The sequence below is a fragment of the Molossus molossus genome, unplaced genomic scaffold (assembly GCF_014108415.1).
Source record: "Molossus molossus isolate mMolMol1 unplaced genomic scaffold, mMolMol1.p scaffold_m16_p_1, whole genome shotgun sequence".
Taxonomy (NCBI): Eukaryota; Metazoa; Chordata; class Mammalia; order Chiroptera; family Molossidae; genus Molossus; species Molossus molossus.
Window position 1 is genome coordinate 205,841,517 of NW_023425344.1, and position 17,636 is coordinate 205,859,152.

The 17,636-nt window shown below is 46.1% G+C and overlaps 1 protein-coding gene across 1 annotated transcript in view; it reads left to right on the forward strand.

Moving 5' to 3' along the window:
- The window catches only part of NOX5 (NADPH oxidase 5), a 44,199-nt gene extending 32,860 nt beyond the window's left edge, over nucleotides 1–11,339 (forward strand). Inside the window, exons 13-16 of the mRNA XM_036274490.1 lie at nucleotides 208–292; nucleotides 1,162–1,261; nucleotides 9,973–10,139; nucleotides 11,185–11,339. Of these exons, the coding sequence (XP_036130383.1) occupies nucleotides 208–292; nucleotides 1,162–1,261; nucleotides 9,973–10,139; nucleotides 11,185–11,316 (484 nt within the window). The 3' untranslated portion in view covers nucleotides 11,317–11,339. The remainder of the gene's footprint in view (nucleotides 1–207; nucleotides 293–1,161; nucleotides 1,262–9,972; nucleotides 10,140–11,184) is intronic.
- Nucleotides 11,340–17,636: the final 6,297 nt, after the last annotated feature.

The window sequence follows — 17,636 nt, forward strand, 5'->3', positions numbered from 1 at the left end:
CCCTTCTCTCCTGTCACCTGTCTCCCTCTCCCCTTTTCTTTCCTCCTCTACTCCGGCCTCTCTTTTTTGAGTCTCATCTCTCTCCTTCCTCATAGGGTGGGTTCTGTCACCCCACCCTCCCTTCCTGTCACCTGCATAGTTCTCTGAGGTCCTGAAAAGTCTCCTACTCACCCCAAGTTCAAAACCCCTGCTCCTGCCTCCCCTAAGGTTCCAGAAGAGAAAGCACGTTTGCCCCAACTGCCAGCAGTCCTGGATGGAGGGCAACCACGACGACGACATGAAGCTCCACAAGGTGAGCGTGGCCTTCCGCGGGCAGGCCTGGGACTCCACCGGGAACAGGAGCCAGGCCCTCCTGTGCAGAGGTAGGGGAGGGACAGATGACCTCTCCCCTGCTGGGATCCGCTGGTCCCTACACTTCCCCCAGTGCCCTGCATTCTTCTGGTGCCTCCTACGTGTCCAGGTCCCCCTTCCATCACCTCTCGTCACCTCTGAGAGGTGTTCTGAGGACAGCATCTCATTGAAGACCAAGGAGCTTGAAAGTCAGGCAGCCTGGATTCAGTTATACCCATGGTGTTTAAGAGCCATCACCTGGTGATGGTTTTAAAAATGAAAATGTTGCCTTTTGAAAATTTATTATTTTGACTAGTCCATTTCAAAGAACTTCTTTAAAAATAAGCAATGTTGCCCCGTTGGTTAGAGTGTCATTTTGTACACCAAAACGCTGCAGGTTCAATTCCTGTTCAGAGTGTGTATGTGAGGCAACCCATCAACGTTTCTCACATCTGTTTCTCTCTCTCTCCCTTTCTCCCTAAAAATCAATGAAAACATATCCTTGGGTGAAGATTAAAAAAAGAAAAAAAGGAAAAAGCAGAGTTTTTCTGGCTGTCCTATGCCTAAGACCTCAGAATACTGCTTGCTGTAACAATCGATTATCACAGAAAATCCTGACCAGGCAGTCAGGAGACTGAGTTCTGCTCCCATGCTGCTCTGTGACCTGGTCAAGACTCCTCACCTCTGTGAGCCTCAGTTTCCCCTTCTAGCAAATGGGGATGATAATGTGTGCCCTGCTTGCACCAGGGTAGTCAGACAGGGGATCACAGACATGAGCGTGCTGTGAACAAGGTAGGCCCCGTCTCGGAACCAAAGGGCCCCTCTCCCTAGGTGGACTTCATCTGGATCAACCGAGACCAGAGGTCTTTCGAGTGGTTTGTGAGTCTGCTGACCAAACTGGAGATGGACCAGGCCGAGGAGCCTCAAGAAGGTTAGGAGAGGAACAGTCTCGAGGAGGGTGGGAGTGGGGCCGGGTCTTTGTGAGAAGGTGTTTAGATTATTCCATCTCTATAAAAAATGTGGGGGAGAGAGGGTTGCTTTTACTTCCCACTTAAATGTAACATTTTGTGGGGGGGGTGGAAAAAAGGAGAAAAAAAAATCATTCATAATCCCATCCAGCTATTCAGACTACTCCAGGCATTTTAAAGGATTTCCTTGTTCACATTTTATAAAAATGTATGTCCTTCTTTTATTTAATTTCTCTTTTTTTTTTTATCCTCACCTGAGGTTCTATTTTTTGTTCAGGTAGAGTGGGAGGAGGAGAGAGGAAGAGAGAGAGAAACATCGATGTGAAAGGGACACATCAAGTGGCTGCCACCCACACGACCAACCAGGGTCGGGGACAAACTGCAACCGAGGTACATGCCCTTAGTGGGAAGGGCGGGTCTCTCTGGACCGCAGGCCGACGCTCTAACCGCTGAGCCAAACCGGCCAGGACTAATTTCTCTTTTTCATGACATTTCTTTTCATTCAAAGATGACTACTTGTTGAAAATTTAGATTCCAGGCCTCACCTGAGACCTTCCAAGCAGTTCTCTGGGTGAGGGCCCGGGAACATACATTTTAACATACTTCTCAGGTGAATCTTATTCATACCCCCCCCCATACACACACACTTTATTGATTTTACAGAGAGAGGAAATGAGAGGGAGAGAGAGACAGAAACATTGATCAGAAAGAACATTGACTGGTCACCTCCTGCATGCCCCCCACTGGGGATTTGGCCCACAACCTGGGCATGTGTCCTGACCAGGAATCGAACCAGAGACCTCCTGGTGCATGAGTCAATGCTCAGCCACTGAGCCACACCTGCCAGACTTCATACCTTTTTAAATTTATTTTATTTTTTCCCCACAAGTTGCTAGTCCTTATTTATTTACTTACTTATTTATTTATTTATTTTTATTAAATGTATTGGGGTGACAGTTGTTAATAGGATTGTATAGGTTTCAAATGTAGATTTCTGATACATGATCTGTGTATTGTATTGTATGCCCACCACACTTGACCCAAAGTCAAGTAAATCATCTTCTGTCACATATATTTGGCCCCCTTTACCCTTTACTATCACGCCACCCCTCTTCCTTCTGGTAACCACCATACTGTTGTCTGTGTCTATGAGTTTCAGTTTTATATCCCACATATGAGTGAAATTATATGGCTCTTAGCTTTTTCTGACTGACTTATTTTGCTTGGCATAATATTCTCAAGGTCCATCCATGTCGCAACTGGCAATATTTTCATCTTTTCTTGTGGCTGAGTAGCATTCCATAGCATATATGTACCACATCTTCTTTATCCAATCCTCAGTTGAAGGACACGGGTTGTCTCTATGTCTTGGCCACCATGAATAATGCTGCAATGAAAATAGGGTTGCATGTAACTTTGCGAATAAATGTTTTAAAGTTTTTCGGGTAGATACCCAGGAGATTTGCTGGGTCATATGGTAACTCTATTCTTAATTTTTTGAGAAACCACCATACTGTTTTTCATAGTGGCTGAACCAGTTTACATTCCCACCAGCAGTGAATGAGGGTTCCCTTTTCTCCACAACCTCTCCAACACTTGTTATTTCTTGTCTTGTTAATAATAACCATTCTAACACGTGTGAAGTGGTATCTCGTTGTAGTTTTGATTTGCATTTCCCTAGTGGCTAGTGAAGTTGAGCATGTTGTCATGTATCTGTTGGCCATTTGCATATCTTCTTGGTAGAATTGTCTGCTCAGGTCCACCGTCCATTTTTCCATTGGATTGTTTATTTGTTTGGTGTTGTGTTATATGACTTCTTTATATATTTTTAATATTTACCCCTTGTTGGAGCTGTTGTTTGCAAACATCATCTCCCATTTGGTTGGTGCCTTTGTTTGTTTGTTTGTTTGTTTGTTTTGTTTTTTTATCCTCACCCGAGGATATTTTTCCATTTTTTGTACAGATAGAGTGGGAGGGAGAGAGAGAAAGAGAGAGAGAGTGAGAGAAACATCGACGTGAAGGGACACATCGAGTGGCTGCCACCCGCACGACCAACCAGGGCCGGGGACAAACTGCAACCGAAGTACGTGCCCTTAGCGGGAACCGAACCCGGGTCTCTCTGGACCGCAGGCCAATGCTCTAACCGCTGAGCCAAACCGGCCAGGGCGGTGCCTTTTTGTTTTGTTGGTGGTTTCTTTTGCTGTGCAGAAACTTTTTTTAAAAAAATATGATTTTTATTGATTTTTTTAGAGACAGAGGAAGGGAGAGAGAGATACATCGATTGGCTGCCTCCTGCACACCCTCTACTGGGGATCAAGCCTGCAACCCAGGCATGTGTCCTGACCGGGAATCAAACCAGGACCTCTCAGTCCTTGAGACAACAATCCACTGAGCCAGACATACTGGGCACTGTACAGAAACTTTTTAGTTTGATATAGTTCCATTCATTTATTTTGCCTTTGCTTTCCTTGCCTTTGGGGTCAAATTCATAGAATCTTCTCTAAGATCCAAGGTCCATGAGTTTAATACCTATGTTTTCTTCTATGTAATTTATTGTTTCAGATCTTATATTTAGGTGTTTGATCCATTTTGAATTAATTTTTATACATGGGGACAAACTCATGTCTAGTTTCATTCTTTTACATGTGGCTTTCCAATGTTTTCAGCACCATTTATTGAAGAGACTTTCTTTTCTGCACTGTGTATTTTTGGCTCCTTTGTCAAACATTATTTGCCCATATACATGTGGTTTTATTTATGGGTTCTCAATTCTGTTCCATTGGTCTGTTTTGGTTTTTCTGCCAATACCATGCTGTTTTGATTATCGGTGCTCTGTAGTATAATTTGAAGTCAGGTAGTGTGATACCTCCAGCTTTGTTCTTTCTTCTCAGAATTGCTTTGGCTATTTGGGTTCTTTTTTGCTCCCATACAAATATGATGGGGGTTTTTGTTCTATTTATTTTAAAAATGACATTAAGATTTTTATTTTAACATACTTCTCAGATGATTCTTATTCATACCTTTCCTTTAAAAAGCTTTTTTAAGAGATAATTTAAATAAAATTCACCAATACAACTATTCAGTGAATATAATGACATTTCGACAAATGTGTCTAGTTGTATAACCATCAGCACAATCAAAATAGGGAACATTTCTATTACCCCCCAAAAGTTCCCTCATCCCAGTTTGCATCAATACCTTCCCCTCAACTTATAGTCCTCGGAACCCACTGAACTGCTTTCTGTCACTATAGTTTTAGAATTTTATATAAATGGATTTTTTAATCCTCCTCCAAGTTTATTCATGTTGTTGCTTATATCAGTAAGTAGTTAATTCCTTTGTCTCTGAATAGTGTTCTATTTTATGATATATCACAATCTGTTTTTCCATTTACTTGTTGATGGATATTAGAGTTGTTTTTACTTTTTGGCTATTTGGATAAATTTCAGCCATTCTTTCTTTACATTTTTTTCCTCTCTTCTCTTTCCCTTCCTGTCATTTCAGTTACACAGATGTTAGGCAGTGTGATATTCCACAGGTCACTGAGACTTAGTTTTTTTCTTTTTGTTTTCTTTTCTCCTTTCAATCTGTACTTCATTTTGGATAGTTTCTATTGCTATGTCTTCAAAATCACTGATCTTTTCTTCTGCACTACCTTATCTATCATTTCCATCCTAATCAAAGTTTGAACAGGTTTTTTAAAAAAAATAGAGAAGCTGATTCTAAAATTTATTTGGAGCCCTGGCCGGTTTGGCTCAGTGGTTTGAGCATTGGCCCACACACCAAAGGGTCATGGGTTTGATTCCCAGTCAAGGGCACATGCCTGGGTTACAGGTTCGATCCCCCACCCCAATTGGGGTTGTGCAGGAGGCAACCAATTGATGTCTCTTACATCACTGTTCCTCTCTCTCTTTCTCTCTCCCTTCCTGTCTATCTAAAAATCAATGGAGAAATACCCTCAGGTGAGGGTTAACAAAAAAATAAATAAATAAAATTTATTTGGAAAACCAAAAGACTTAAAATAGCTGTTAATCCTATCCATTGTATTTTTAATTTCTGTGATTATATTTTTCTTCTCTAGAAGTTTCATTTGGGTCTCTTTTATGTCTTTTATTTCTCTTCTCATCATACCTGCTTTGTTTTGATTTTACATTCTCAAGCACATTTATAATATCTGTGTAACATGTTTGTCTAAATCCATCATATCTGTTATTTCTGGGTCTGTTTCTAGTACTAATTTTCTCCTAGTTATGAGTGGTGTTCCCCTGCTTCTTGGCCCAATAATTTTTACTGGATGCTGGGCATTGTGATTGCATGCTATGGTCTGGATATTGTGGCATTTCTTTAAATAGTACTTTGTTCTGGTGCACAGTTAGGATAATTTGGATCCTTTCAAGGCTTGCGTTCAATTTTTGGTATGGTGAGTCCAGAGCAGACTTTATTGTGGGACTAATTTAGCCCCAGTACTAAGGCTTTCACCTCTGAGGACTCTACCTACTGCCCTGTGTATTTCAAGGTCTCCCCACTCTTACTGGTGGAAGCACAGATTATTCCCAACTCTATTTGAGCTCCAGGCACTGTTCAGCCTATTGTTTTCTGGAAATTTTCTTTCGTGTACAGATTAATGCTTAGTCAAAGTTTAGGGGAAACTTTATGCAGATTTCCAGAGCTAGATCCCTCCCTTCCTCCTCCCTGACTCCCTGTCTTCCTTCCTTCCTCTTTCTCTTCTTCTTTTCCCCTCTCTCTCTCTGTGGTGTCCTTTTCCCAGTATTGTGCCTGCATATTCTAGTTGTCTTGGCCTTCTTGACCTCCAGTTTCTGTCTCCTTACTCAGCGAGGCCGGCACCAGGCTGGGACAACTGCAGGGCTCACTTCATTTGTTTCCTTCTCGGCAGTTACAGTCTCGCATTACCTGTTGACCATTGTCTTATGTATTTTGTCCATTTTTCTAGTTGTTTAAGGTGAGAAAGGAAGCGTGATTCTTTTTACCCCAACATACATTTTTAATGTACATAATAGGTTAGTAGAAATGAACATGTGAATAAACATATATTATTGGGGTTGAATGCTCAATATATTTCCTGATACAGTGGCAATCAAAAAGTTTAAAGAGTGGTCTAAGATAAAGGTTAAGCACCTTAGCATATATGAATATTACTGTTTGGTCCCTTATTTTATACTTTCATCAAAAATGAATGTTTCACATGTTCTCCTCCAGCCCCGAGTCTTCCCGCACCCTACCCAAGGTGCATTCAACATTATTCACCGAGCCAGTCCTTACCACGTATGATAACAAGCTTCTCTGGGTTACGTCATAGTCCTCACAGGACATCTTTGTGGTTTTGCCCTGTGTTCTAAAGTTAATCTGTTAGATTCATTATTTTTGTTTCATTTTGCTTTACTAGTGGGATAATTTATACAAGGAGGAACATCTTTAGATCTATTTCTGACTTCAAGAGAATTGGTGTGTTTTTTCAATACTGGTTGAATTCACTGGGATTAGGTCTTATTTGGCTGTTTAATTATCACAGGGTCGCCATGAGGAAATTCCAGTTCCAATAGTAAACATAGTTTATAAGTTCAAGTAATCAAACAGTTTTCTACAGGAAACGTTCAAACAGATGCAGCTTACTTATAACAAACATCTAAAGCCTGAAAGCCCAAGTCAACAGTCTTTGGAAGATAACTGTTCAACCTTAGAATGTTGTAGTAAAGCTTCTTGCCCTTTCTTGTGAATAACAATTATAGCAAATATTTATATAGCATCAACTTTGTTCTAAATGCTTTTATGTATATTAACTCACTAGAAACTGGATTTTATGATGTAAGCAAGGGGGAAAGATTAGATTTAATTTAAATGTCTAGTTACTGGTATATAAATATTTGCTGTTTGCTTCTTTCCGATCCATGTAAACAAGGATAACAGCTAACCCAAAGCTTTCCATTCTCAAAGCCACTTGAGTCAACACCTTTATTTTTATTTTATTTTTTTTATCCTCACCCGAGGACATTTTTTTGCATTTATCTTCAGATAGTGTGGGAGGGAGAAAGAGAGGAAGAGGGAGAGAGAAACATCACAGTGAGAGAGACACATCGACTGGCTGCCATCCACACAACCCCAACCAGGGCCGGGGACAAACTGCAACTGAGGTACATGCTCTTAGCGGGAACTGGACCTGGGACTCTCTGGTCCGCGGGCCAACGCTCTAACCACTGAGCAAAACCAGCCAGGGTGAGTCAACACATTTATTACCTCAAATTTCTACCAATGTTTCTCATTAACTGCAGCTCAATTTGTGGCCTCAGATTTTAATTTTATAATGAGGTTTGAGTAAAAGAATTTGTGATTGATCATTTTTAATTTCTATAGCTTAAGCTCCAATTGTTCTGTTTTGTTGGAATCTTTATTCCTTAGTAGCTAAAGAAGCTTGGGCACATTATTTAACTGCTTTGCTTCAATTTCCTCATCTAAAAAATATGGATATGACTGTTACCTACCACATAGGATTGTTGTGAGGATTAAATGAGACATCATCTGTATAGCACTTAGAACAGTGACTGGAGCTTAATAACTGCTCAGTAAATTAGTAGTAGTAGTAGTAGTAGTAGTAGTAGTAGTAGTAGTAGAAGAAGAAGAAGTAACTACTCAATAAATTTAGCAGTAGCAGTAGTAGTATTTAGTGGTATTAATGAGTGATACAATTAGTGATTTGCCACAAATTATTTAACCAAGTTTCTACTACTGGACATTTTTTTTATTCCTAATTCTCCGCTATCATAAGTAAAGCTGCAATTAATATGTATGTGCACATGATGGTTTTTTTGGTTTTTTTCCCTCCTCTCTTTGGATGATTCCCTTGGGAGAGTGTCCCAGAAATGGGACGACTGTCTCAAACGCAGCTGTTTTGGAGACGGTGAAAGTCTGTCAGGTCGGATCTTTTGCCTCCCTCCCACACGGCGTCTCTTCTCCTGCCCCTCTCTGGGGTGTGGTGAAGGCAGAAGGCAGGAGAGGGTTGGGGCTCTCACAGGCTGGCACCCTTTATTTATTTATTTATTTATTTATTTATTTATTTATTTATTTATTTTTTAAATATTTTTATTGATTTTAGAGAGAAAGAGGGGAAGAGAGAGAAACATCGACATGAAAGGGACACATTGAGTGGCTGCCTCCCACATGACCCCAACCGGGGCCGGGGACGAACCGCAACCCAGGTATGTGCCCTTGACTGGAATCGAACCCGCGACTTACTGGTCCATGGGTTGACGCTCCAACCACTGAGCCAAACCAGCCAGGGCAGGCAGGCATCCTTTTTAGCACATCACCTTCCCTCCCACACCACTCAGCACTATTCAAGGTCACTGATATGCTAAATAAAATGTGGTGTCCCTTCGAAGGCCATTTGCATTTTAACAGTGGCCAAGACCTTTAGCCGAAGGGAAACTGGGCTCATGGTGCCATAGCAAACAGTGGAGCGCAAGTTGAGAATTGCACAGATCCGCCCTGGCCGGTTTGGCTCAGCAGTTAGAGCGTTGGCCTGCGGTACAGAGAATTGCACAGATCCTTTAGTCTGGGAAGAGGAGAAGGATGCAGTGATCATCAGCCCGTGAATCCAACAGCCCAGCTCAGGCCCTGCCCCTTCTGACTTTGCGCGGATGCACAGGTCTAGGGCAGCACTCGCCATCATGGGACACAGAAAATGGCAACGTTTGTGTGCCATGTCTGGGAAAACAGGAAGGAGCCTGAACACAGAGCTGCCCACCTGGGAGCTCCCATTGTCCGGAGGGCTGAAGGGTCAGCACCTCGGCTGACTCGTCCCATTGCAGGCATATCACTAATGGTCTCCGTGATGCCAGCCTTTGCCCTGTCCCTTTGGTCCTCTGACTCCCCTTTCGGAAACGCTGTCTCCATCTCACTGTGCCCTGTTCAGATGCCCTCTACCTGCCCCTATGTTCTGGGTAGGCACTTAAGACCTTTCGTGTTCTGGCCTCAGAGCGTCCAGTCCGGCCTCCTGCTGCTCCTGGTCAAGGATCCTCTGTTCCAGCCAGACACTCACATCGTGCCCCACAATCACCAAGTTTGTTCCAGCCTCTTGCCCTTGGCTCATGCTAGTTCTCCTTCTCAGGGTGCCTGCTTTTCATCTCCTTTGAATCTTGCCCCTCTTCCAAGACCTAACCCAATGCCCGCCCTCCCGGGAAGCAGCCCTCCTCCAGCCCCTCCCTGTGTATCAGTAGCATGTGCCATCTGACCCACTTGCTCGACCCTGCGCCCTTTGGTCTTTCTTACCTTTCCATGTGTGTGTGGCTTGTATCCCCAACCTGACTGAGCAGCCACCATGTGGGATGGAAGGGCATAGCTTTGGAGCCCAAGGACTGTCACACTGCCCTGGGATTAATTTCCCCTCTAGAAATAACCCCTGGGGTGGTTGTGAGGCTCACATTAGACAATGGATATGAATGAAAACCTAGTGCATGTTGGGCGCAGAACAGGCCCAGCTCCAGCAGGGGGCGCCGTTCCTCTCTACATCACTGGTCACACAGGGTTCCTGGGTAAGCACAGTAGCTGCAGGCGTGAGTTCCAAGCCCTCTTGGTGTCCCTCCGAGCCCCAGGATGAGGTGCTATATTTTGTCCCCATCATGGCCACAGGCCCTTCAGTGCCTCTCCTCCCACCATACAGACCGTTTCCTGGAGCTGCACATGTACATGACCTCTGCACTGGGCAAGAATGACATGAAGGCCATTGGCCTGCAGATGGCTCTCGACCTTGTGGCCAAGAAGGAGAAGAAGGACTCCATCACGGGCCTCCAGGCGCGCACCCAGCCGGGGCGGCCCAACTGGAACAAGGTAAAGGCCAGCTGGAGCCATGCAGCCCGCGGGCACCAGTGCCGCTGAGAGCCCCAAGTGGTGGCCAGGCAGATTAGGGGCCAGCAGCCAGAGATAAAGCATGAGGGGGGCATCTGGAGTCCAGCCAGGATCTCAGGGCTGGATCCAGAGGCAGGAGACCTACTTTTGGATCCATCACTAACCCACTCTATTCCATCACAAGCCTCAGTTGCCTCGTCTGTTTGGAGAGGAAGTTAGCCTATATCATTCCAAGGCCTCTCCCAGCCCTGACCTCCTAGAAATCAGAGTCAGAAGGCCCAAATGGACAGCGTCCTAATCTTATTCCATCCTGGTACCAATGAGGAAACTGAGGCCCAGAGACACAAAATAGTTTGCAGTCTTTCTATTTTATTTCTCAGAGTGGTTTTCTCATTTTTCTTCCCTGAGTGCTTACCAACTGGGGTCTAGAGTCTCACAACGTGACCCCAACGGGACTGCTCTCGAGCTGTTACAGATAATCCAGGCCGAGGCAGTGAGGGCTGAGGGGAAAGGCTGCCAGAGGTGTTTGGGCACCAAAGAGGCCTTTCAGCAAAAGCAATTCCTAAGCAGAACGTGGGGTGGAAAAGGGTCCCCCCTGAGGGAAAGGAAGCCTAACTTCAGGAAAGAGCCATTTCAATGGAGACATGTGGCCAGCTGAAGGACCAGCATGAGGTCCGGGCCATTGGGCTCAGCATGCCAAAAGGGCTCTGTCATTGTCCTCCAGTGGTTAGTGGTTAGTGTGGTGTGCACCTGTCCACAGACAGCTCTGTGGGCGAGGGCCTGGGTCTTTTTTTTGGCCCATGCCTCCTGGGTTTGGGGTCAGGTTATGAGTAGAGCAAATGGCTGCATGTTGGACTCTCTGCTATGAAGACAAGAAGCTGATCTTGGTGTTCCTCATGGGGCCAGACAGATGGCCACCGCTGCCACTGCAACCCACTACATGGTCAGCTTCAGGTGGACGTGTCAGCAGGTGGGTCCACAGTCCCACCCTCCTCCCTCTGCTCTTCCCTAACCCCGTGGATTCCAGGTGTTCCAGAAAATAGCCGCTGAGAATAAGGGCAAGGTGCAGATCTTCTTCTGTGGCTCCCCAGCCCTGGCCAAGGTGCTCAAGGTCCACTGCGAGCAGTTCAGCTTCAGATTCTTCCAAGAGAACTTCTAGCCCCACCTCTCAGAGCTCTGCCCACCCCACCAGCCAGCTGGATCGCCTTGCACCAAGGCCCCGCAGGGACCAGCTCAGACAGCCGCGTACAGAACGGGACTCCAAGGGGAGATGGACTTCCTTCATGGGGGGTGGGGCGGGAGGGTTCCAGGGCAACTGCTCCTCCAAAACTCCCCTGAGGGGGCCTTCCCCTACAACAATGGTCCTTCTAGACCTGCCTAGTCATCACAATCATTTGGGAAATTTCTCCCCCAACATCATATTATGAAAATTTTCAAACATACAGAAAATAAAGAGCAGTGTACAGTGAACAGTGTTATCTACTTTCTAGAGTCCTTAGTTAACACTTTGCTGTATTTGCTTTATGACATGTTCTCCGCCTGGCTCTCCCTCTGTCCACTCGTCAGTGTGCTTTACTCTTCTGATGCGGTTCGCAGCTCCCTTTGCCCCTCGGAGGACATTTCTTTAAATGCATATTTCTCGGCCCCACTCCCAGAAATTCTGATTCTGAAGATCTGGGGGTGAGACCTGGCATGTGTATTTTCTCCAAAATCTATTCCTGTAGGAAGAGATAAGCAGCATATTTTCTTTCTTTCTTTCTTTTTTTTTTATCCTCACCCAAGGATATTTTTCCATTTTTTGTACAGATAGAGTGGGAGGGAGAGAGAGGAAGGGAGAAAGAGAGAGAAACATCGACGTGAAGGGACACATCGAGTGGCTGCCACCCACACGACCAACCAGGGCCGGGGACAAACTGCAACCGAAGCACGTGCCCTTAGCGGGAACCGAACCCGGGTCTCTCTGGACCGCAGGCCGACGCTCTAACCGCTGAGCCAAACTGGCCAGGGCAAGCAGCATATTTTCAACATTTCTCTGTGTCACTGTCTTCCCATCACCCCTCCGTCTGTGCCCCTTTTCCTCTCTCTCCTGAGAGTGTCCCGCAGTGTCCTTCCATTGCTCCGCATGTCGGTGTCTCTCTTCTCTCCAAGCACTGGGTCGTTAGAGAAATAGGATGGAGACAGCGCCCATGTGTCTGTGGGGTCAGAAAGGCCCTGAGCTGGAGACCAAGCAGGTCGTGACTTGAAGCTCAGCTCAGACACACCCCAGCTGTGCAGCCCTGGCAACCTCTCTACATATATTTCTTCATCTGAAAAATGGGACTGATGACACCTCCCAGTCCCAGTTGAAAGTGAAATGAGACATCACTAAGTGCTCAGGACGTTCATCTTCCATCCCTCTGTGGTTCTTTATCACTCCAGACATGTCGTCTCTGCCCCTTCTGGCTACGCTGTGGCTCCCTCTGTCTCCATGTCCCAGCCTCTGTCTGCATCTGTCAGTGCCCGGGCAGAGTGGGTGGCAGACCGCGGATGCAGAGCTCTCCTGGGAGGCACTTTGGGAAGGAGAGCCTGGACTGCGAGCAGAGTGGGAGGGCTGGCCTTACCCCCTCGGATCTCAGCTGCCCCACAACACAAACCCCTGGGAGCCCCACGGTTCCTGGGCACCCTTCACCTTGCAGCTGGTCTTGCCAGTTCTGTCTTTTCTGTGACAGTCTAAACACTCATCCAGAAAGCTGCCTTCACAGGGTCGGGATCAGGCACTTTCCAATGGGATTGTAGACTGTGCCTTTCTTTTCTGTGGGTTGGGTTGGAGGTCCCTGGGGGAGAACTTGAAAAGAATCGAGGTTCTAAAATCCATGTGTTTGACTTGTGACCAAGTGTGTCAGAAGGCTTTCTCTCCAGACATATTCCAGTTGCCCACTGGAGGGCGATGCAGAATCAGGGATCCCAGGAGGAGTTGTCTGCTGAGTGGCAGTGAATCAAAGATGGGCCAGAGAAGACCGCACCTCACTCCAAAGCTCCCGGCTCAAGGCAACATTTCCAGGCCCAGCCTCAGGCAGAACTGCGATGTCAAGAGAGTTCATTTCCAAGATCGGAGTTTCTCTAGCTGCCAGCCCTACACACACACACACACACACACACACACACACACACACACACCTCCCTTGCCCACACCCAGTGACCAGGTTCTGGGCTTCCCTCTTTCCCTTCTGCAAGGTCAGGACAGGCCTAGCTGGGGGAGATTTTGTAGGTCTGGGCTCTGCCATCTCATATCATAGATGGCAAGGTAAAATATGTGGGTGCACAGATCATTTGATCTGTCCATCTGGATGGTTCCCAGAAGTCCAGATGGGGCCATCCTGCTGTCAACAAGAATGCATCTGTATGGCTGGCTGACGTTTCTCTTTCACCCAGATGTTGGCAATGCTATAGACACATCTGGGCCCAAGATGGCTAAGGCTGACACCACACACACAGAATGGGAAACACAGGCTGACTGCAGACAGAGGGTGGGTGCTGTGAGCTCCCCAGGGTCAGGCCTATGGACCCTGAATCTAGAGGGAGGGGAAATAAGCCTCATGCAAACATTGGTTCCCACCAGGCCAAAGGGCTGCTTAAATGAAATTACCTTTGGGAAGGGTCCTCTGCTTATAATTGTGATGTAATCTGGGAACAAAGGTGCAAACACATGCTCCCTGAATGAATCGCTTTGCTAGGTTCCAAGACGCTGGCCTGCTGCAAGGTCAGAGACAGCAGGCATTAGTGAAACAAATAGTTAGGCAGGTCCCCGGAGGAGCAGCACAGTGTAGTCTATTAACACACTGAGAACCTAAGCATTCCTGGGAGGGAGGGCGACATAGGCAACAGTGAGGAGTGTCACGGCCTTGCCGACCAGGGCAAACTTAGGAAGGGATGAGAGACATCAGCCAAGATTTGCTCATGGCAGACGCCTTGGATGTGCAGTGGGAAGGTCTTTGCCCTCTGAAGTCAGGGCCCCACATCTGCCTCTGCCCCAGTCAGCTGTGTGATCTTGAGTATGCCTGTAACCTCTCTGAGCGCTCACTTCCTTGTCTCTAAAATGAACAGATGAAGGAAATACGGTTTACATGCTAGTAAATGCATAATCGTTTCTTAAAAGATACACAAAAATGTGTTTATTTAATCTCTTTGCTCTGAAGAGTGGGGATGGAGGGACAAGAAGAAAATAGTTTTGTTTTTTGTTTGGGGTTTTTCTTTTAACTTTTTATTTTCTTCCCCTCTTTAAAGTTTGAAGTTTTTTAAATAAACATGTATTAGTTTTATAATTTAATTTTTAAAAGAAACCCAAAATAGAATTTTTTTTTTTAATCCTCATCCAAGGACATTTTTACATTAATCTTCAGAAAGAACTGGAGGAAGAGCAACAGGGGGGAGAGAGAGAGCGGGTGAGAGCGAGAGAGAGAAAGAGAGAAACACCGATGTGAGAGAGACACATCAATTGGTTGCCACCCTCACAACCCCAACCGGAGCTGGGGACGAACTGCAACCGAGGTACATACTTTTGGCCGGAATCGAACCCAAGACTCTTTGGTCCGCAGACGACACTTTTCCTGCTGAGCCAAACCAGCCAGGGCAAAAAACAGGATGGTAAGTTTTTTAAAAAGTACCACGTTTTGATATGATTCTAACAAAACATAACCTGTATGTGTATTGTGCGCAGGATAAGTGTGTTGAAAGAGAAGGAGACACACCAAATAGCTCATGGTGCTTGACTGTGGAGGCGGTAGAGGAAGACTTTAGCTTTTTTCTCTTTCATGTACTATGTATTTCCCATGTAATGTTTCACAGTATAGAACGATTATGCCATGCACTTTATGTATTTATTGTGTGATGTTTACTTTTTTATCTGTGTACTTATGTTGTGGCTTGTGTACATTTCTTAGAAGAATAAAACAGCCCAGGCCAGTTTGGCTCAGCAGTGCGTCGGCCCACGGTCCAGAGAGACCCAGGATCGGTTCCCGCTAAGGGCATGTACCTCGGTTGCAGTTTGTCCCTGGTCCCGGTTGGGGTTGTGCAGGAAGTGGCCACTCGATGTGTCCCTTTCACATCCATCTTTCTCTCTCTCTCTCTCGCCCCCTCCCACTCTATCTGAACAAAAATGGAAAAATGTCCTTGGGTGAGGATTAAACAAAAACAAACAAGCAAACAAAGAAAGAATAAAACAAAATGGAAAGATTGTCTGAGCTGTCATCTAAAATCTCATCATATTGATTAGTTTTCTAATGAAAGTGTTTCGGACACACCTGAGACCTGGGACTGCCCTCCCCAGCCAGAGGCCTCTTCTGAAAAGTGAGGCTGCTACAGCGCCCCTACTCAATCTACAGAGCTGCTCACCTTCAAAGGGCTAAATATTGAAACCAAGGCCCCTTGCAGGCCCAAGGCTGGTCCAGAGAGACTGCGGAGCCATCGGCATTCAGGGAAGTTCTGCGCACAGAGCCGGCGGCACCTGCTCGCCTCCCAGTCCAGCTGCCTCGGGGCGCACCGTCTCTGCTAAACACACACTCATATTAACCAGCCTTCCTGACAGATTGATACATCTTTTTATGGTCTGTCTTTACGATATGATGACTTTCTCCTTTAAAAAATAAGATTAATTCAGACAAGACATTTATTTTATGGAGAAATCCATCCCAGGGGGAAAAATATCCAAGCTGAATGGCAGAGATGGCCAGGCAGCAATGACCCCAACAGGCTGCCTTACTCCTTCCTACCCACGGACCAACAGGGTCACCTCGAATCATCCCAATGTGACAGGGAAGAAAGGGTGCATCTTTTGTCAAAGAAAAAAGTTCTGAAATTCACCCAAATTTGTCTGGATGTGTGTTTACATATACAGATGAAGTCTGTCTTTAAATAACCCTGAAGAAGTTTGGAGGGAAACAAATTATTTGTTTCTGAGTCTCTGTGGCTGGAACAGTGCTATCACCTCACGGGCACGGGGCAGCGTTTCATGAACGTTTCTGCCCCCATGAGCCCTGTTTCAGCTGGTGGCACCAGGAGGTTCCCTTGACTCCTCCATCTCCCCCATTCTCCTCCCACGGTCAGTCCCCAAGCCCTCTCAGTGTGACATTCTACATGTTTCTCAAATCCATTCCCTTTCCTACTGGCCCTGCCTTGGTTCAGCCCGTAAACTGCATTTCGCTTGGACCATGGCATCCGCCTCCTGACTGGTCTTCCTTTCTCCAGCCTCTTGCAGCTCCAATCCATCCTCCGCACTGTTGGGGATCTGATCACACAACTTCCTGTTGGATAATTGTCCTATTGCTGTCATCAAACTCCTGAGACTAGCACACAGGCCTCCCTCACTTAAGCACTCCATTAAGATCTGCTGTTATTATTAAAACCAATATTATCCCCAGGTTCTGCTTCTTGTGTCTTGTCAATATCCATCCACTCTGAGCTCTACAAATACCAGATACTTAGTGCACCCATATCCCCATGCAGAGTCTCACCGTCCAGCCTTTGCTTCCATGGGGCCTGCCATTTGGAGCACCCTTCCCCACCTTCACCCTGAGATTTCAGAACATTGTGTCATCAGCCCATCTGTGAAGACTTCCTTGCAGGCCCCTCTCATCACAGAACAGACTGTCTCCTCCGTGTGACCGCATGGGACCTACTTTGTAGCCAGAGCATCTCTGCAGGTATTGTATTTACCATTTACGTGTCTGTGAACTCCTTGAGGGCAGGGACAGTGTCCATTCATCTTAGTCTCCCAGTGTCTGGCGCGTAGGAGGTGATCAATGAAAGTGTTGGTGAGCTGACATGACTCACTTAAACCCCATCTCTCCTTCCTTTCCCTATCTTCTCTGCTTCTCCCCTTTAAGGGGAAAATGCCAACAGCCTGCAGGCAGACAGGACCAGCTTTACATGTGGACAGAGCGAGGCTGCAAGGTGTAACGTCAGGGGCTCTGGGACGAGTCCTGCCTTCCCCCACTTCTCATACCTCCTACCCTTGCTCTTCTCCTTCAAGCAGAAGTCAGATTTTAAAAATATTTTTTAATATGTTTTTATTGATTTTTTTAGAGAGAGATGGAAACATTGATTGGCTGCCTCCTGCACGCCCCCTACTGGGGATAAAGCCCGTGACCCGGGCATGTGCCCTGACCGGGAATCGAACCGGGACCTCTCAGTCTATGGGACGACGCTCAGGCCACTGAGCCACACCAGCCAGTCCAGAGGTCAGATTTAACATAGAACCCCTAATGGCCGAGGTGCAGTCTGTCTCCAGCTCCCTCTAACTTGAGGAGGTGGAGCTCATGGTTCCGATACCTCTGCAATATCTCTTTCTCCTCTTCTTCCTCGAACTCAAAAGAGATGAATGACTTAGAAAGAGCAAATGTATCAGAAATAGGGGGGAAATAAAAAGAGAGAGTAATTTTGCCAAGTTATTATTCAAAGGAGCTCTCTGGGACCCGGAGCAAGAGCAGCCCCGTCCATCACCCC